The sequence below is a fragment of the Saimiri boliviensis genome, chromosome X, assembly GCF_048565385.1.
Source record: "Saimiri boliviensis isolate mSaiBol1 chromosome X, mSaiBol1.pri, whole genome shotgun sequence".
In the NCBI taxonomy this organism is placed as follows: Eukaryota; Metazoa; Chordata; class Mammalia; order Primates; family Cebidae; genus Saimiri; species Saimiri boliviensis.
Window position 1 is genome coordinate 45,365,426 of NC_133470.1, and position 19,404 is coordinate 45,384,829.

Consider the following 19,404-nt stretch of genomic DNA (forward strand, 5'->3'; position numbering starts at 1 on the left):
ATCTGTGGAGCACTGTGGGCCTGCATGGGCAGGGGATTGGGGGGGTCCTTGGAGGGTCTGTGGGCATCCGTGGGGCACTGCGGGCCTGTGTGGGCAGGGGATTGGGGGGTCCTCGGAGGGTCTGTGGGCATCTGTGGAGTACTGCAGGCTGCATGGGCAGCAGATTGGGGGGTCCTCGGAGGGTCTGTGGGCATCTGTGGGGCACCACAGGTCTGCAAGAACAGGAGATTTGGGGGTCCTTGGCACCAGTGTGGAGCTGTTAGAGAGGGCTGTGGGGGCCACAGGGGTGTATAGTCATCTGTGGAGCTCCATGGGGGCTGTGGCGTGTGACCGGGTATCTGTGGGTCAGGCAGAGTCTGAGTGCCGGCAGAGTGAGCTCAGCACAGCGGAGCGTGAGCAGGCCCTGTGCCTGAAGAGCCGCGCAGTGGAGCTGCTGCCTGATGGGGCGGCCAACCTTGCGAAGCTGCAGGTGGGTTTGGGGCTGTGGCTGGGCAGGGAGGGGTAGGGTGGGGTGGGGCGGGGTTGGAGGGCCTAGCCTGTGTGACACATACCCACCCCCCACCAGCTTGTGGTGGAGAGTAGTGCCCAGCGGGTCATCCACTTGGCGGGTCAGTGGGAGAAGCACCGGGTCCCGCTTCTCGCTGAGTACCGCCACCTCCGAAAGCTGCAGGATTGCAGAGAGGTAAGCAGTGGGGCCCTGGGCTGTGGGTGGGCCAGGGCAGGCTCGGTCCCTCTTTAGAGGCCATCCCTGTGCTCTGCTCAGTCTTCTGCCTGTGGGCTTCTGGCAGCTGGAATCTTCTCGACGGCTGGCAGAGATCCAAGAACTGCACCAGAGTGTCCGGGCAGCTGCTGAAGAGGCCCGCAGGAAGGAAGAGGTCTATAAGCAGCTGGTACGGCCTGTGTGAGGGACCTGGGTGGCTTAGGAGGGTGAGGGGTGGGTCCTGGGGGAGTGCCTGCTATGTCCCTGCCTAGGTGTCAGAGCTGGAGACTCTGCCCAGAGATGTGTCCCGGCTGGCCTACACCCAGCGCATCCTAGAGATCGTGGGCAACATCCGGAAGCAGAAGGAAGAGATCACCAAGGTACACTGCCAGGGCCATGGAGGGTGGGTCATGTGGGCTGTCAGGCGTAGTGTGGCAGCACGGGGACCTCACACCCCCAGGTAGACAGAGCTGTCCAGCCACACCCTGACAGAACAGTCACACACAATCCATCCCAGTCACCCCTGATGATGACACAGTCCCTGTCTGCTGCACATGAGCACCCTCTACTGCCAGCCACCCTGCCCCAGGCAGGGGCTCATGGCTACGATGGTGTCTGCCAGATCTTGTCTGACACAAAGGAGCTTCAGAAGGAAATCAACTCCCTCTCTGGGAAGCTGGACCGGACATTTGCAGTGACTGATGAGCTTGTGTTCAAGGTGTGGGGCAGGCTGGGTGGGGGTGAGTGGGGTGAGGCTGGGCTGCTGCCTGTGCATCTGCTCACGGGCTGGCTGGGGTCCAGACCCGGGCCCTGTGCGAGGCTGGAGGTGCACTGATGCCCAGGGCTGGCTTTGTTCCATGGAGGATGAAGCTAGTGGGACTGTGGGAGAGGGTGGCCTTCTTGGGGCATAGAGATGGTCGGGGGCAGCCCACTGATACCTTCGAGGTCCCTGTGTCTGGTCAGGATGCCAAGAAGGATGATGCTGTTCGGAAGGCCTATAAGTATCTAGCTGCCCTGCACGAGGTGAGGGAAGTGTGCCTGGGGCGGGACCACTGGGGGTGGGTGGGGCTGGGTGCAAGCCTTTTTCCTGTCCCCAGAACTGCAGCCAGCTCATCCAGACCATCGAGGACACGGGCACCATCATGCGGGAGGTTCGAGACCTCGAGGAGCAGGTGAGGCCTGGGGGCAGGATAGGGAGCCAAGGCAGACCAGGGACAGTTCCTCAGGTTACGCTGAGAGAGGCCATGGAGTCAGACAGCCTACGGTCAGAAGCCCAGCCCTGCCCCCTAGTGCCTGTGCCTGTGACCTAGGACAGGCAAGTGGCCTACTGTGAGCCCCAGCTTCCACCCCAAGGGCCCTCCTGCCTGCTTCCCAGGGCCATGAGCAGAGGCTTCAGCTTGAAGACGTAGGGGGAATCCTGCCAGGTGGCGAAGGATGCTTTGGGTGGAGGGAACACCACGTGAGAAGGCCTGGGCATGGGACAGAGCAGGCTGTGGTTGGAGGCGGTGGGAGGGGCCCAGAGCAGGCTATGATGGGGGCTGGCGAGCAGGAGCTGGGAAAGGGGCTGTGTGTGCTGAAAGGGCATGTGTTCACGTTGCCTCAGATCGAGACAGAACTGGGCAAGAAGACCCTCAGCAACCTGGAGAAGATCCGGGAGGACTACCGAGCCCTCCGCCAGGAGAACGCTGGCCTCCTGGGCCGGGTCCGGGAGGCCTGAGGAGCCGCCGGCAGAGGTCTCTCCCCAGCCTCAGGCAGGGATTTGGGGTGCTGGAGGCAGTGGCCAAGCACTTGCCTTCGCTACTCCCTCTGCTGCCCAGTTCCTTCTGCTGCCGCCTTGGACCCAGACCCCTGCCCACTGACCACAGCCCTTATCTGGGGTGATAGTCCAGCATGTGGGGAGCTCAGCTGCAGTTTATTGGGGAGGGTACTGTGGGTTGGGGGCCTTGGATCCCAAATAAATGAGTTCCTCTGCAGTCTAAGCTGAGGCATGGATCAGGGCTCAGGGCATGGGAGTGAGGTGAGTGGCAGGGGAGACAGGGTATTTTTGGCAAGTCAGTGTGTGTGGCTATGTGTGTCTGCATGGGACTCAGACCCACTGGGGGGCTGTGTGTGTGCACATGTGTGAGATATGCAGGTGAGTTCTAACGGGCCATGTGTGTGACCGAGCATGTGTTGGGAGCTGCATGAGACCATGTATGAGCAATTATGTGTCTGTGTGGCTTTGTGGGACCTGAGATCCTGAGGGTACTGATGCTGCTTCTGTGTAGGCCTCTGGGCACACCCTTGTGTGACAGTGCCCCTGTGGGACCTGAGGCTGGCTGTGGGTGTGTGCCTTGGGGTATGTGGGTTGTCAGGGCCAGGCTTGTGTGTGATTGTGTGATGACGCAGCTTTGAGGTTGTTCGAGTGTACTGAGGCAGGCTCTCTGTATTTTGGGATTTGTGTTGAGTGAGGGACAGGATTGTGACATTTTGTGTGTCTGTGTGACTTTTCCAGCCCTGAAGTCATCTGTGCGAGCAGCTGAGGCAGGCTGTTTGGCTATAGGGCTCGACTGGGGGGTGTCTGGGGTAGAGGTGGGGGCTGGGGCTGGGACTGGAGCCCCTCTGACCAGCCTTGGGGCAAAGGATATGATGGGGGAGGGGGTGGCTGCCAACAGGGGAACAGGGGCCCTTGCAGGCAAGATGGTGGAAACCTCGCTTCTTGGTCCCTGTGGGCACATCCAGGGCCTGTCATCCCTGTCCCCACCACCTCTGCCTCCCACCAGTTTGGCCCCTGTTTTGTCCATCCTCTTTTCCTTGGTCCTGAGGTCAGGGGCCAGGTGTAGGGTTGGAACACCTGCTGGGCCTCTGGCTCCGTTTCTTGCGGAACTCCAGCTCATCCACGGTCCACACAGCCCCCTTCTCACTCTCCACTCGCACGAAGCACTTGTGCAGGCTCAGGTTGTGGCGAATGGCGTTCTGTGGAAGGCCGGGTGGGTGTCAACCTCTGAGGCCAGCAGCCGCCAACAACCCACCTCCCGATCCTCCCCAGTGTGCCTATCAGCCCAGCCCCAGGCCTGCTCACTTAGAGCTGTGGTGGCATTCGAGGCCATCCCAGCCACCACCACCTCCAGAGGAGCTCACCTTCCAGGTGGCAGGATGGTTTCTGAAGAAGGCGAACATGCGTGTGAACCAGTGGTAGATCTCATTGAGTGTCCGCTGCTTCTCTGGAGCCTCCAGGATGGCCTGGAAGTTGGGGGGTGGGGTAAGGGGCACGTTCCCCAAAGTTGGGGTTTAGAAGGGCTGTGGCCTACCCTGAGCCATCTGACATGGGGGTGGAATTGCAGGGACAGGTGATCAGGGACAGGACTAGATGTGGGGTAAAGCACGGAGTCAAAGATGGTGTTAGAAAAGGGGTAAAGTGTGGGGCCGGGCAGGGTTCGATGCAGGGTGTGGGTATGGTTGTCTGGGATTAGGTAAGGGATCGGGGCTGAGGTTGGGAGTGGGTCTTGTTCAGGGCTCAGGCTGGAGTGAGGTGAAAGGTCTGGGATGGAGTTGGAGCTGGGGTTCTCCATGGGGGTGACATTTTAGGGTTGGGGAAGGTAAAGGATCAGGAGTGGGGTCAAGGATTTGGAAGGGGTAAAGGGCCAGGCAGACTTAAAGGTCAGGGAAGAGGTGGGTTAAGAGTCAGGCTGGGAGTGGACTCAGGTGGGTCTAGGGCAGGCGTCCCCAAACTTTTTACACAGGGGGCCAGTTCACTGTCCCTCAGACCGTTGGAGGGCCGCCACATACTGTGCTCCTCTCACTGACCACCAATGAAAGAGGTGCCCCTTCCTGAAGTGCTGCGGGGGGGGTCGGATAAGTGGCCTCAGGGGGCCGCATGCGGCCCACGGGCCGTAGTTTGGGGATGCCTGGTCTAGGGGTTAAGGATGGGATGACGTGGCTTTAGGTCAGAAGCCAGAGATGGGTCGAATTATCGAGTATCTTACATGTCAGGGACATGGTTAGGTGGTTAGGCTTGGGGCAAGGATGAGGTTAGTTGTGGGGTTTGGTGTGGAGTGAGGCTGAGGGTCAGATAATTTGATCAGTTTGGATTCAGGAATGGGATTACAGAGTTAGCGATGATGATTGCGGTAAGGTCGTGAGCCAGGATGGGACTAGGTTAGGGCTTCAGTTCAGAGACAGTTGGGGAATGTCTGGTATCATGTAGGGGTTAGGATCAGGTTTGGGATTAGGTGTGGGGCTAGGATGAAGTTTCTGAGAAGGCACTGGGGAGGCTGAGATGAAGGAGTTGGGATGGGGTGATGAAGTTAAGGGTCAAATGGGTGTTATAAGGAAGGGTTGGGGATGGGGCCCAGCCGGGGGTATATTGACATACTGGGGCACATTGGGGCCAGGGAAGGAGATGGGGTTGGGTTGGCATAAAGGCAGGGGAAGGAGTTAGAGTAAGAGCTAGGGTATGTCTATGGCAAAGGGCAGAGATGGGGTTAGTTTGGGGCTATTTTATAGATCCAGAAGAGGGTTAGGTATGGGCCTGAGGTGGATATCTGGAAAGGGGTAGGTTTAGGGTCAGAATTTGGCGTGCTCTGGCCTGGATGGTGGTTTAGGTTTGGATTCGAGGACAGGATCCTCTGTGAATCACTGTTTAGGGTGAAGCCAGGAGGAGGGGTCACATTTGAGGCATGGCTTGGGGCTCCTTTGGGCTGGGGCTTGGAAATGGAGGAGCCCACTCTGAGGGCACTCAGAGAGAGACAGGAGTTCAGGAGTCAGGTCCCCCACCCTGTCCTTCTCTTCCTCCTCCTTGGGGCTGAGCTGTTCTGCTTACCCAGCGGATGAGCGTGGCGTAGGTGAAAGGGGGCCGCATGTTGTGGAACTTGAAGTAGTCCATGTTGTGGAGGAACTCTGGCAGAGGGTGGGGATGAATCAGGCCCCATGTAGGACCTCCTAGCTAGCTCCCTGTCCCCTCCCCCTACAAGGTGAGTCTACAGGCCTGAGATCCCACCATCAACACCTGTGTCCATGGGCACAGGTACTGTCTGCTGAGCACCTGACATAAGTTGTATATTTTTTTTGCACCACTTCCGCCAAAATAGTTCTTCCCAAGGTTGAAAAGAAGCGGAGTAATGTGGACACCAAAGGGATACAAGAGGTTAAATGGCAGAGCCGGGATGCCAGTCAAGGTCTCTGATCCCTGCTAAGCCCACAGGCCAGGCCTGGTGGAGAGCAGTGGATTGGTGAGCTTGGGTGAAGCCATCCCAATTTTCCTTAGTCAGGGGAGGAAAGGAGGTGTCCCTGTGATTCCTTAGCAGGGCCCTCCCTTCTGAGGACTGAATGGAGTAGCAGGAGTCCAGAGTGGGTGAGGCATGACCTCAATCCCCAACGGACACAGGGCTATGGCAGGACACTTGAGACTCTAAAAGGTCGCGGACATCCTGAGAGGAAGCTTTTGTGGGCGGATGCATTTTCCCAAAGACTGAGTGGTGGTAGCTGCGGTGGTGGTGGTGGGAAGGGGCAGTATGGAGCTCCTTTGCACCCTCCTCCCAGAGCCGGTCAGGATTAGGAGCTTGGGGACACTGTGTAGCGCAAGGACTATTCTTACCTGGGAATGTGCTGTTTCCATGGCTGCCCCACAGGTGCCTCCGCACAGCAAACAGGCTGTCGGGGGCCTCCCGGGGGCCAGACCAGGCTGGGACCATGCTGCCTTGGCTGCCAGCAGCTACAATGCAGCAGGAGGCCTTGTCAGATGATGCCTGGGAGGGGAAGAGGCTGGTGACCCAGAGGCTTAAACTTTCCACTTTTTAATTTTTTTTTTTTTTTTTTCTTGCTCTGATTGCCCAGGCTGGAGTGCAGTGGTGTGATCTCAGCTCACTGCAACCTCCGCCTCCCAGTTTCAAGCGATTATCCTGGCCTCAGCCTCCTGACTAGCTGGGATTACAGGCACCCACCACCACATCTGTCTGATTTTCGTATTTTTAGTAGAGCTGTGGTTTCACCATTTTGGCCAGACTGGTCTCGAACTCCTGGCCTCAGGTGATCCACCTACCTCGGCCTCCCAAAGTCCTGGGATTACAGACCTGAGCTATTTCGTCTGCCCCCACTTTATTTTTAAAACAGTGTTTTGCAAAGCAAGGACGCCCTCTTCTCAATTCCAGTCTGAGGTAGAATCCCACAAAACAGCATGAGCCGTATTTATTAGAGCAGGGGTGCGGACGCCATATGTGGCCACCGATGCTGGGACCATGAGCTGGGGTTGAATAGGGGTTTTTACCACCCAACTGGGACCTTGGGAAAGTCACCTAAACCTCCCTGCCCTCAATTTTCCTCATCTGTATATTGACATCCTGAGAAATAAATTACCACCAGCAAAGCGCTCAGAAACAGTGCCTGGCCCCCATGGCGGCTTCATGCGCATGTGACCTGTGTGGTTATGTGACACCCTGTGCTTTGTTTAATGCTCTGTGGTTGCCATCTTGAAATCTGAACAAGGGGCCCTGTAGGTTACATAGCTGGTCCTGCTGGCACACAGCCTGCGTCTTTGGCTATTTGCATTTGCTTTGACAACTCAGGATCACAGTGTTTGGGAATCTTGGGGTCAGAGGGTTTGTAAGTGGAGGGGGATAGATTTCTAGGTCCGGGCATGTTTGGAGCCGGGGACAGGGGCCCCTAGCTCTCAGGGCCTGCATGTGAGGTTAGGTTCCCTGCACCCTGCAGGCCTCCTCCCTGCCCCCCAGCAGTCTGAGTCTGCCACCAGCAGGCCTGGGGTTGCTCACCACAGATGGAGCCTTGGGCACTGCCATTTTCCCGGCCAGGTGGGCCTGCATAGCACTCAGCTTCTCCTTCTCCAGCACCAGCTGTGAAATGGCACAAACATGAGGCCTCAGCCTGGCCTTTCTCTGCCACATCTTTGCCCAGGCTATGGTCTTCCATGGGAGTGCCTGCTCCTCTTCCTTCCTTTATACTAGCCCTCGTCCCAGGTGAACTTGGTTTCTGGCACGTGGTGGACAGAAGGTTTTCCCCACTATCCCTATTCCCTGTCCCCTATCCCCCACTGACCCAGAATTACCTGTTGCTCCAGAGACTGTACCATCTCTCTCTGGAGGAGACATTGCGCCCTGCCCTTTTCATCCAGAAGATGGTCCTCCTGGCAGTGCCTAAGTAGGGAGAAGATTCTATGCAGGTGACCATGACAGGGCTGGCCTGGCTCAAGTGTGGTGAGCTGAGATGGGGCCAGGCAGGTGAGAGTGGGTAAGACACTCTGGGTGGAGGGGACAGCCTGTGCAAAGCCTGGCTGCAAGGACAGGACATTCGAGTTGCTGCTAAGGATCGTGTGTAGTGTGTGTGTGTGTGTGTGTGTGTGTGTGTGTGTGTGTGTGAGAGAGTGAGAGAGAGAGAGAGAGAGAGAGAGAGAGAGAGAGAGAGAGAGAGGGAGGGAGAGGGAGAGGAACTGAGAGGAGGCAGCAGCAGCCATCTGGAAGAGCTGGAACTTTGGGGACAGTGGAATAAGGCTGGCATGTTGGCATGAGGAGTAGCAGGGCAAAGCAGTTAGGAGTTCAGATTCTGGAGCCTGGCTGTGTGGGTTCAAATCCCAGCTCTGTCACTCAGGAGCTGGGAGATTTTGATCAAGACACTTAACCTCTTTGGCCTCAATCTCCTTGTCTGTAAAATGGAGATAAATAACAGCATAAATGTTTCTTATTACACATGAGGAAACTGAGGTCCGGAGAAGCTAAGTAACTTGTCCAAGGTCACACAGCTAGTGAGGGATGGAGCTGGGGTTTGAACCCACAGTCTCAGAGTTTACCTCTTTTGTCTTGCCCTCCCTTCTGATGGGATGAGGCCTGGGCTAGGATCTGCACCCCAGACCTCCCTCCACAAGCCAGGACTGGTGGACTGGCACAGGCCTGGGCCACTCACTTGAGGAAGTCCTCTGGCTCTTCGAAGACCTTCTCACATCCAGGCCACTTGCAGATGCCATTTGCCAGCAGTGGGTAGGAACTCTGGGGTGTGGCCGAAAGGGTGCTGGGGGAACAAAGGGTGTCAGGGGAGGGGATAGAAGGTCGAGGATCCTTCCCAGCCCTGTCCACTGACCTGTCCTTCCTGGGTGCACCGGGATTTGGGAAGGTGCAGAGCAGTGTCGGCTCCCTGGACAGCCACTCCACGCTGGCCACATTGATCCCTGTGGATGGGGACAGGGCACCTTTGGGGGCTGTGGGCTGGGCTCTGGAGCTTGGCCCACAAGGCCTCTCATTTTGAGCTTCCCACCCTCCTGAGCCTCGAAAACTCTGACTCCCAGGGGCTCTGCTGTCCCCAGATTCCCAGGCTTCTGGCAGAGAAGCTCAAAGACGGCCATTTGCAGGTGCTGACATTTTGACTAGCTTTGTAAAGCTCTGTGGTTTCGTAATTTTGACATTCGGCATCTTTAAGGTTCTGCACCTGACGTTTTTTGGAGGTTGGAGTTTCCAAGCCTCTGAGACCTGACACCTTTGACGTCCCAGAGGACTGCAATTCAGAATAGCCTACACTGCTCACGGCCAAGTATCTGGAAACTCGGGGGTTCTGTGAAGCCATGGGGTACGGGCTGGGGTGTTACCAGGTGGGAGGCCAGGCCGGGCCTTGAGGGAGAAGACCCCAGTGGTGGTGGTGGGCTGCGGGAGGCTGATCATGGCTGGGCTCTCCAGGGGGTGCACATGCAGCACAGGGGTCCGGGCGTGGGCATCCACTGTGGAGAGCTGGAGGGCACATGTGGGCTGTGGCTCAGCCTGACTTGGGGCCCCTCCCCACAGTTTTCCCACCTGCTCCCTCCTCCCTGCCCATTCATGGTCCATACCTGGTGCATGAAATGTGGCCTGTCCTGGAGGAGTGCCTGTAAGTGGGGCAAGGGGCCCAGCCGTGCCCCGGAGGGTGCCACCATGACTAAGGGCAGTGTGGGCAGCTGGGCAGAAAGGCAGGTGGGTGAGAGGTCATCCTCATCCTCACTGTTCTGTGCCTAGTTCATATACTCTGCACTGCAAGCCCACATGGTAGATACTATGATCGTCCCCCTTTTACACATGTGGAAACTGAGGCTCATGGAGATCGAGTGATTTTTTTTTAAGATCAAACAGCTAATAAATGGCAGAACTGGCCTCAACCCTGTCACCTCACCTCCTTGAGCCCCAGTCTTCTCTTCTCACATGGGGATGGGGACACATAGCGATGCCCATGGGACTATGATATGGTATCCTCCTCTCCTGAGACAGGGATTGGGAGGTCGGGGAGAGCCTCCGATCTCTGAGGCCTGGCAGGTGGGGACTTTCTTGGCCCTGCAACATCTGCATAAGTCACAGACTTGCCTGGGACCCAGAAACCACTTCCTGTGCCCCAGCCAACCCCCTCCCGCCTGGTGCCACAGTAAAGGTCGGCACCTGTAGGCCCAGGTACCCCACCCTGCCTGCCCCATCCTGGGCCCTGGGCCTCACCTGCAGCTGCGATGGTGGCATGGGATTCAAGGAGGAGGAGGAGGCATGGGCCCCGCCTCGAAGATCTCGGCCCTGGAGGGCTCCCCCTGGGCCCCGGGCTCCCAGCAGGTCTGAGGCTTTGGGTGCAGCCCTCCAGCTGGGTGAGGCTCCTGGGGATGGGCCAAGGGCCAAGGAAGGGGCTGAGGGCTTGACTGGCCTGGGGTTGGGCATCGAGTCCTTGTCCGAGAGCAGGCTGCATAGACATAAGGGAAAGGAGTCACACATGTGCCGGGGCAGTATGAAATACTTGACCACCTGAACCACGTGGACACCCCTCTGGTCAGAGTAGGCATTGGCTGGGACATGTCTCAAAGGGCCTCACAGCTGCACTCCAGCTCTGGACACACACACACACACGTGCGTCAGGAACATAGGTACACGTGGACACCCCTCTGGTCACAGCAGGCAATGGCTGGGACATGTCCCGAGGGGCCCCACAGCTGCATCCCAGCTCAGGACACACACACACACACACACACACCCCACACACGTGTGTCAGGAACATAGGTATACGTGGACACCCCTCTGGTCAGAGCAGGCATTGGCTGGGACATGTACCGAGGGGCCCCACAGCTGCACCCCACCTCAGGACACACACACACACACACACACACACACACACACACCCCCCACACACACGTGCGTCAGGAACATCGGTACACGTGGACACCCCTCTGGTCAGAGCAGGCATTGGCTGGGACATGTCCCGAGGGACCCCACAGCTGTACCCCAGCTCAGGACACACACACACACACACACGTCGGGAACCCAGGTACACGTGCATACCCACACACGCCCCACATGCACAGGTCCAGCACCTGGCTTGCCTGCCCATGCCAGCACAGCCCTGGTGTGTACAAGGGCAATGGTTGTTTCTCTTTCCACTTGAGAGCTGTCTTCAAGCCTCAGGTCTCCAGCCCTCCCTGCACCCTGCATAGGCTGCCTTTGCTTATCTTGCTGGACCTAGTCTCAGACTTTCTCCTGGGAGTCCTATTTTGCCCTGTGACTAAGCATGGACTCAAAAAATTCATCTGGGTGCTGTGAGTGGGGCTAGTGAGGAGGCTATTGCAACAGTCCTGGCAAGCGATGATGCTGGCACAGAACGGGCTGGTGGCAGTGGAGAAGGTGAGAAGTGGGTAGATTCTGAGACTAATCTGAAGCTGGATCGGGAGCAGTGCAGGCAGCTTGGATGTAGTGGGTAAGAGAGGGAGGGTCAAAGTGACATGGGTTTTAGCTTGAGTAGCTGGAAGGGCTGAGCGGACATTACCTGAGATGGGGGATATGGCAGGGAGTGGGGTTAGGGGTGAAAGTGCAGCTGTGGATGGACATGAAGAGTCTGGCATTAGATGTGTGAGTGGAGAGGCTGAGGGAGCAGCTGAATAAGGGAGTCTGGATCTCAGGGCAAGGAGGCGAGTCCAGAAGTGTGATCATGCATGGATCTAGCACGGCAGGTGCCAGAGAGGAGGAGAGATGGGCTTTTTTGAACTGGGGCCTGTGGAAACTCCTCAGCCCAGCCCCCATCAGAGTTCACCTCAATTTCTGGCCCTCAAGCCTGGCTCATGCTACTTGCCCTGCCTGGAATGCCCACTCCTTCTCCTCTTCCCCTGTCTAAGCCATGCAAGGCCTGCTCTTCTATTGTCTTCACCTTGAAAGCTCTCCACAATGGCTCCAGGTCCCTCTGCTGAACCCCAGAACATTCCACTTCCTGAGGGAAGCCTTGGCTTTTCGGGATCCTGTAATCCTGGCCTTAGAGGAAGCCAGGGCTGGAAGGGACTGCCTAGCCAACCCCATTTTACGGAAGGGGATGCTCAGATGCTGAGTTTCATAGTCTCACAGCGATTTGAGAACTCTACTTTCTTTAGGAAGTGTGTGTCCATGTGCACATTTTACAAACTCTCCGGTGTGTGTGTGTGTGTGTGTGTGTGTGTGTCTGTGTCTGTGTCTGTCTGTCTGTCTTGTCTCCCTGTCTCCCCGTTCCACCTCACAACACTGAGTTGGGCACACAGCTGCCGACAGCAGCCTGGGGGAGTATAGAAGGGTTGTGGGGTGGCAGTTGTCCCTTCCTTTCTTTGCTGTCACCCCCTGGGGGTTGTCAGAGCTGTGGTGCTGAGGGAGATGAGTGTGAGAATACAGGTATTAAGTTCTTACTCTCCTGGGGGCTTAGAACATTACTGTGTGAGAATCCAGACTGTGGGTGGAGGCTCCGAACAAGGGTCTGTGAGAGTACTGATGAGATGATGTGAGTGAATGTATGAGTGAATGAATGAAGCCAGAGATGGGGTGATGCTCCTTCAAGCCAAGGAATAACAAAGATCGCCATCAACGACCAGAAGCTGGGGGAGAGGCCTGGAACAGCTTCTCCCTCACGGCCCCCAGAAGGAATCAACCCTGCCAACACCTTGATCTTGGACTCCGGCCTCCAGTACTGTGAGATAATCAATTTCTGTTGCTGAAGCCACTCGGTTGTGGTACTTGGTTACAGCAGCCAGAACAAACTAATACCGATTTTGGTGCGAACGGATGTTTTCCATCATTCTGGTCTGGCCCACGCAGCTGGCCTGCGGTCACTTCTGAAGCTGCCTGGACATGTGGCCAGAGCTAAGAATTCTCCCCAACACATGTGGGATGGCCTGACTCAGCGAAGCATAGATACATTCTCAGACAAGGACATGGAGATGATCTGTCTGGGAGTAGGGGACCTGGAGGGTCGGGCTGGGCAGCTGGCTTCCTGCACTGTCTGTTGGGACGTCCCTTTCTGACTAGGTTTCTCAGAAGCTGAATGGGGGATGTTTCTGGGACACAGATCATGTTTTCATATCGGGGTCTGCATCTGGGGCCTGTTGTCACAGCCCTTGACTTGCCCAGATTTTTCCGCCATTGACGTCATGGCGGCCGGATGCGCTGGGCTTCATCGACACCACGGAGGAAGAGAAGAGGGCAGATACCCCACCCCATAGGTTTCGTTCCGAGAACTGTCTGCCCTGTCCTGTAGCAGGCTTGGCCCAGGTGGGGTGACGTGGGTGCTGGTGGATGTGGTAGGTGATGTCCATCTGGCCACTGTGACAACCCCCTGGCTCTGTAGGCCTGGCCCTTCTTGAGTTGTAGAGAGGATCCAGGTTTGAAGCTCTGAGAGTACCAGGCATGGGACCCCTGGGGTCTTCAAATAGTATAACACCAGGACCTCAGAATCATAAAACAGCATTCCTTCGATTTAAAGGATCCTAGAATCTCAAAACCACAGACTGTGGGGTCTACAGTCCTAACTTCTCAGTATGTATATAGGCCAGTGTCTCTGGTGTCCAAACTCCCTGGAACCACCTGAAGGTCAGGCAGCTCGCTGCTTCATAGGGCCTCTTGCCTACCAGGCCTGGAACCACGGCCAGCCTCCGCAGGGCCTGTCTCTCTGTCTACTCTGGAACAACATTCCCAAATTCATGGCCGTTCCGCCAGAGATGGCAACACGGGGAGGAGGAGGTTGAGGCTGGTGTGCCTTTGGCCTGGGCCTCACAGGGGGAGCTGGAAAAGCCTCCACCTTTGCCAATACAGAACCCACCACCAAACTCTCTGGACGGGCCCCACGATCAACATTCTCAGAGACCAGCACCAGCTCTGGGGACACAAAACCTGACTGACGGACACGCTTCCATCATCACCATACTCTGGTCAACTAGGCCTCCTGACCTATGGGGCCTGGGGCCTCACCTAGCCCAGCTCTTATGAGGCTGGGCCCCATGCTGTGATTGTGGATCATCTAGTCTGTGAGAAGTTAGGGTCCAACATGTGAGAAGGCAGAAGGGGGAATGGTGGCCCAGGTCCCCCTTCCCCTTATGGGTGCTGAGGGGTAAACAGGCCTGCAGTCGGGGAGAGAGCCAGAGCCAGGATCCTACCTAGAGTCGTGAGATCTAGGCTTGAGTTTCAACTCTGCCGCTGCATTTCAGTGAGGCCCTGGGCTTTCTGGTCCTCAATTTTCCCTTCTACAGTGAATGGGGAGCGGTGTGGGGTAGATGAGGGCCAGGGCCCTTCTATGCTGTGTCCGGGTAAGTCATTAGGTATCTTCAGGGATTCAAGTTGACAAGTGCCCCTCTATCTAGGGGACTGGTAGGGATACATAGAGATAAAGAGATACATACAAAGAGTGAGAGAGAACAAGAGATGGTGAGAGACATGGAGAGAAACAGAGACACGTAAGAGAGCAAGAGTGCACGAGTGCGAGAGGATTTCCTCAAATAACATTTTCTGGTCTCTGGCTGGTTCAACTGATGCTGCCTGAAATAATAACGAATAAAGAAAGGCAAGGTGCCAGGGGCACCCATAGTTGGGTGTTGAACTGTATTGCAAAGTAACAATCAGAAAAACAGTGTGGCCCTGGTGTAAGAACAGATACTAGGGAAGAGAACAGAATAGAAAGCTCGGACATGGACTCACATATGGAGAGAACTGAGTTTGTGCTGAATGTGGCACTTCAAACTGGAGAATCATAGAGGGTGGATTGTTTAACAAATGTGTCTGAGATAATTAGGGAGGAGATAAAGTTATTGACTGAATAATCAGTCCATTATCCCAACAACCCTTCCTTGCCCAGTTTGAAATGGCACATCATTATATACCCTAAAATACTCAGATCCATTCAAGATATACATTTTAATACCTAATGCTGATCTTGGGTTTATTGTGTGTCAGGCCTTGTGCTAAGTATTTACTGTGGTTAAAAATTTCAATCTATAACAAAGACTACTGAGGAAGGTACTATTATAATCATCACGGTACATATGAGGAAATGGAGGTAAGGAGAGGTTAAGTGCCTGGCTAAAAATCACACACAGGGTTTGGGGTGACGCTGAGTTTGTCCCAGACAGTCTGGCTCCAGTACCCACATTCTTAACCTCTACAGTAAATGGAAAAAATGAAGCCATAAAAGAGACTAGAAGCCAAAACAGGTGAACATTTATCTGATTTTCAAGTGGGAAAGGACTTTCTAAGCATAAAACCAGAGACAGAAGCCACAGGAAAAAAAGACTAACCTATTTGACTATATAAAACCATCATAAGCATCACAAAAAACACCATAAACAAATAGAATAAAACAGATGATGAATTGGGGAAAATATTTGCTATATATATGTATGGCTGATGAAAGGTTAATAACCATTCCAAATAAAGAGTTGTGGCAAATCAATAAGAGAAAAATAAGATGAACACACTATTGGGAGCAAAGACATAACCAGACAACCAAAAAAAGAAAAGAAAAAAAGGACAAATGGCTAATAAACAGTAAAAGTAATCAAAAGATGCAAATTTCAACAATGCGATAATGTGTTTTTCTTACATTATCTTATCATGGTGGGAAATAATTAAAAAAATAATACTCACCCAAGGTTAGCTAAGTAGAGGGAACATAAAATAGGATAACGTTTTGGAAGGACAATTTGCAGAGAGGGTCGTAAAGTTTAAAAATGCCCAACGCCTTTGCCCCAGAAACTCCCTTTTCAGGAATCCAAGGAAGCAGTCGGGGATGTTTATAGAAAAAAAACGAGAAACAACCGGAATGTCCAACAATTGGCACTTGGTCAAATTAATCAAAGTTCATGCTGATGTGAGGACAGTCTTGTCCATCATGAAAGATCACATGTTTAAACCATTATTGGTAAGTTTCAAAAACACTACTGTTAATTGAATAAAGCAGGAACAAAGCCAATATATAGGATGATTCTAATTTGGTTACAGAAATACTAATAGTTAACACTTCGCGAGCACTTACTGTGTGCCAAACGCTTTGCTAAGCCTGCAGAATCGAGCTCACCCCAGCCGTGAACAACCTGCTCGCTTCCTGAACATGGGCTCTGGTCACACACATGCAATCCTGGGGTAGGTCCACACAGCTAAACCACGGTTGACAATGGCGTGAAGTGCCCCCAGTCCCCCCACCCCCCACAGAGGATCTCCTCTAAAGTGATACAAGCAAAGTTCAGTTAAGTGCTCAGCTTGCCCCGGCACCTCGCAATCCTCCTGCTACCAGGGTGAACAGAACTGATGCTCACTCTCGTAAAATGTAAAGGTCCTCAGTGACATTACTATTATTAAGCGCCAGCTGTGTACAAAGCTCTAGGCTGGATGCTGGGTGAGAAGGCAGGCAGGGGAAGGCAAGAAAAGAGAGCGGGAAAGATGGAGGAAAGGAGATCGATGGAGTGTGGTCAAGATGGAGGAGACACAGACAGGGAGATGGTCAGAGGCCAGGAGAGATGCGGGGAAAGAGTGTCTAAGTGGAGCGACAGACAGATGGTGGGAGAAAGAGAGGTAGAGAAACATGTAAAAGAGCGAGACAGGGTGAGCATAGAGACAGAAGAAGGACGAGAGGCATCAAGAGCTAAGAGACAAAGAGATGGGAGAGATGCAGTTGAAATTTCCAGTCGCACCTGGACAGCATTTCAAGTTGTTCAAAGCTCTGAAATCCATAAAGACTGGCAGCTGATATATTTAAAAAAATCCTACCCATCTATGTATCAATTGATGAATTTATTTAGCTTTGCTCCTGATTAAGTACTTCAACTTTAAGTCTTCTGGCATTTATTCTATTATTATTTTCTTAAAGACCTTACCTGGCTGGAATCATGGTAGCTGGGTGCATCCCACTGTATCAGAGGGCCCTGACCCCGCAGTGCCTACCTCTCTGCCATCTCCTCCAATGGGGCCCACATCTGGTAGTGGAGAGCGGGGACACTCACCTTGATAAAGTGGACCGACAGAAAAGGATCAGCCTGGCTTGTGGGAAACTGTCACGTATCAAAAACAACTTTGCTTTTATACCGAGAAGAAAAACCACGGTGTGGAAGCCACAGACCTCTCTCTTCTAATAATCCAAATTTTTTTTCGATGAGTGTGTGCGCTGATAATCACGGGGGGGGGGGGATTCTCATAGTTCTCTCTCTCTCTCTCTCTCTCTCTCTGTTTCTCTTTTTCTTGATTATGAGACTTAAACGGAAATTTTCAAATTTTGGGTTTTTTCTTTGCCCTTTACGAGTCATCTGAAAATATGATTTCTTCCCTTCACCACAGAGGTGAGAGGTATCAATGAGATAACAGGGCTCTCATGAGAAACCACAGTTTTTAAAACAAAAGTGTGTAAAGTTTGAAAAAAAAAAAAAAAAAGCAACCAGGGAAAAGAACTAAAATAAATCACAGGGCCATCCTGAAGCAGGCAGAGACACCATTCTGTGAGTGAGAGGATATTTGAGGGTCTCTGGGGAAAGAGAGAAACTGAAGCCCTATGTGTGGATGGGAAATGCCAGGGAAAGGGACAGGACTAGGGCTGGGTTTCCATAGGCCTCGCCCTGCTCCAGGCCTCAGTTTCCCCATAGATGGAATTGGTATGGTCCCCATTGCTCTACCCAGAGAGGGGAGTTCTGGACCCTCCTGCAACAACTCTCCTACAGAGGGTGAGAGCCATGTAAGTTACTTCACAGAGGAGAAAGCGGGAGCCCACCGTCATCCCCTACAATTCACGGAATCGAAGAGTCGGAGAATCACTGGCTCCCAGAATCCACTGACAGTTACCGAATGAGGAAAGAGAGGAAAGTCTTGCCTCATCACGCTTTAGGGCTTGAGTGCCCTGACCTAGCCACCGCCCCACTGGGAAGATCCCCAGTATTAATGCGTCCGTCCTCACGAAGAAGCCCAGAGGCCCACTGGGATCCTGACCCTCTAGTTTCAGGAACATCATGGCCTGATGCTTCTGAGGCGCTCAGCCTTTGGGATCTTTTACTTCGAAAAGTCCTAGTTTCCAAGGATTTAGGATTCTATATATCCACCATCATCTCAGTAGCTGATGTTTATCTTGAATTTTCCGTGGGTCAGATACAGCGCTGAACACATCTCACAAGTGATCACGTTCAAACCTCACCATGGCCCCTTGAGCTCCATCTCATCATTATTGTATTGCTGTTATACAGATGAAGGAAATGGAGGCTTAAGTAGTCAAGCAACTTGCCCAAGATCACAGAGCTGACGAGTGTGGGTCCTGCTTTCTTTGGTGCCAGGTTTTGAAACCCCCAAGTTTTCTTGAAGTTGATGGTCTCAGGTTTTAAATTCTAGGATGTGATGACAGGGAGATTCTGGGATTTGGAGAGTCATTGGAGACTTGAAGCTTGTGAAGTTTTTAGGTTGTCCAGCAATTAGCGGCTACATTTCTTGACCTCAGCAGGCACAATCTCCAACCACTGGTCAGCATGGTAGACCAGCCCCCAGGGGCTTCTCCAGGCCATGATGGAGACTTCCAGCTCCCAGCACCCTGCAAAGCCCAGGGTTCTAGTTGTCCACGTCCACTCCAGCCCTTTACAACACTGGCTTCAGACCTGGGGAAGAGAAATTGGAAAAAGCTTTTTATTTACATGGTACAAATCTGGTAGCCAAGACCCACCCCTTCACGCTTTTGTCCCCTTTCCTCCCTCTACCTTCTAAGCCTTCATAAAAAGGAGGGCCTGCTTCCTCAACTCAGACTCACCCTTCTGGAAAAGCCCAGAGTGGGCCTGATGGCCTGGCTTTGTGAAGACAAGAAAAAAAAGCTCAAATAGAAAAAAAAAAAAAAAAAAAAAGACCTTAAAAAAATCAGCCAACAACAACAATTAAAAAAAAAAAAAAAAAACCCAACCCTCTCTACCATTAGTTCAAAACAAAACTTTCGCTGGTTGAGGCTTCTGAGTTGGTGGGACACATCTGAGATTCAAAAAATGGCATGTGTTCGATGTGTTGGACAGCTAGGGGAGGGACAAAGGTGGGATGAGGTCCCCTGCTTGGAGGCTTGCAGGGACCCTGTGAACAGCAGGTGTCTAACAGATGTCGCAGCATGTGGGAGGGAGCAAGGGAGGGGGTAAAGGGCATGCATGTCAGGAAGGAGACCTGGGGAGCTGACTCTAGTGATGCCCCCAAGGTTAATGACCCCTTGCAGTGATGTTCCCAAGGTTAATGACCTCTTGTTCCCTGCAGACTTGGGTCGGAATGTTCCCTACATGTCCTGTGTAATGATAAACCAGGCCAGTTCTATCAGCAGAAGCCTTGTTCCCTGCCCCCACACCTGTCCCTTCCTGGAAAAGGGGGCTAGTTTTCTCTCTCAGGATCAGAGGTGTGGGCTGCATCCTCCTTACCCCTTCTCCAGACCATCCATCCCTTACTGTCACTCACTCCATGAAAGAGAGTGGCCAGAGAGATAGGAGGCAAATGGAGTGAGGGTGGTGGCCC

The 19,404-nt window shown here is 53.7% G+C and overlaps 2 protein-coding genes across 11 annotated transcripts in view; one reads left to right on the forward strand and one right to left on the reverse strand.

The window, feature by feature from the left end:
* The window catches only part of CCDC22 (CCC complex scaffolding subunit CCDC22), a 15,831-nt gene extending 13,152 nt beyond the window's left edge, over nucleotides 1-2,679 (forward strand). Inside the window, exons 10-17 of the mRNA XM_039475528.2 lie at nucleotides 350-469; nucleotides 566-682; nucleotides 789-890; nucleotides 973-1,080; nucleotides 1,323-1,418; nucleotides 1,664-1,723; nucleotides 1,798-1,872; nucleotides 2,304-2,679. Of these exons, the coding sequence (XP_039331462.1) occupies nucleotides 350-469; nucleotides 566-682; nucleotides 789-890; nucleotides 973-1,080; nucleotides 1,323-1,418; nucleotides 1,664-1,723; nucleotides 1,798-1,872; nucleotides 2,304-2,417 (792 nt within the window). The 3' untranslated portion in view covers nucleotides 2,418-2,679. The remainder of the gene's footprint in view (nucleotides 1-349; nucleotides 470-565; nucleotides 683-788; nucleotides 891-972; nucleotides 1,081-1,322; nucleotides 1,419-1,663; nucleotides 1,724-1,797; nucleotides 1,873-2,303) is intronic.
* On the reverse strand, nucleotides 2,555-19,018 carry FOXP3 (forkhead box P3). 10 transcript variants are annotated; one of them, XM_010350237.3, is made up of 12 exons: nucleotides 18,671-19,018; nucleotides 17,654-18,521; nucleotides 10,135-10,366; nucleotides 9,504-9,608; nucleotides 9,267-9,405; nucleotides 8,591-8,852; nucleotides 7,740-7,827; nucleotides 7,447-7,527; nucleotides 6,276-6,426; nucleotides 5,502-5,578; nucleotides 3,821-3,922; nucleotides 2,555-3,655 (listed from the first exon to the last, which is right to left on the reverse strand). In XM_010350237.3, exons 3-12 carry the CDS (start codon nucleotides 10,342-10,344, stop codon nucleotides 3,506-3,508), a joined length of 1,365 nt encoding a protein of 454 aa, XP_010348539.1. In that variant the 5' UTR covers nucleotides 10,345-10,366; nucleotides 17,654-18,521; nucleotides 18,671-19,018; the 3' UTR covers nucleotides 2,555-3,505. The 10 variants fall into 10 exon arrangements, with proteins under 10 accessions (XP_010348539.1, XP_010348538.1, XP_010348536.1 ...); XM_010350236.3 differs by having other exon boundaries at nucleotides 16,896-18,521; XM_010350234.3 differs by having other exon boundaries at nucleotides 16,770-18,521.
* Nucleotides 19,019-19,404: the final 386 nt, after the last annotated feature.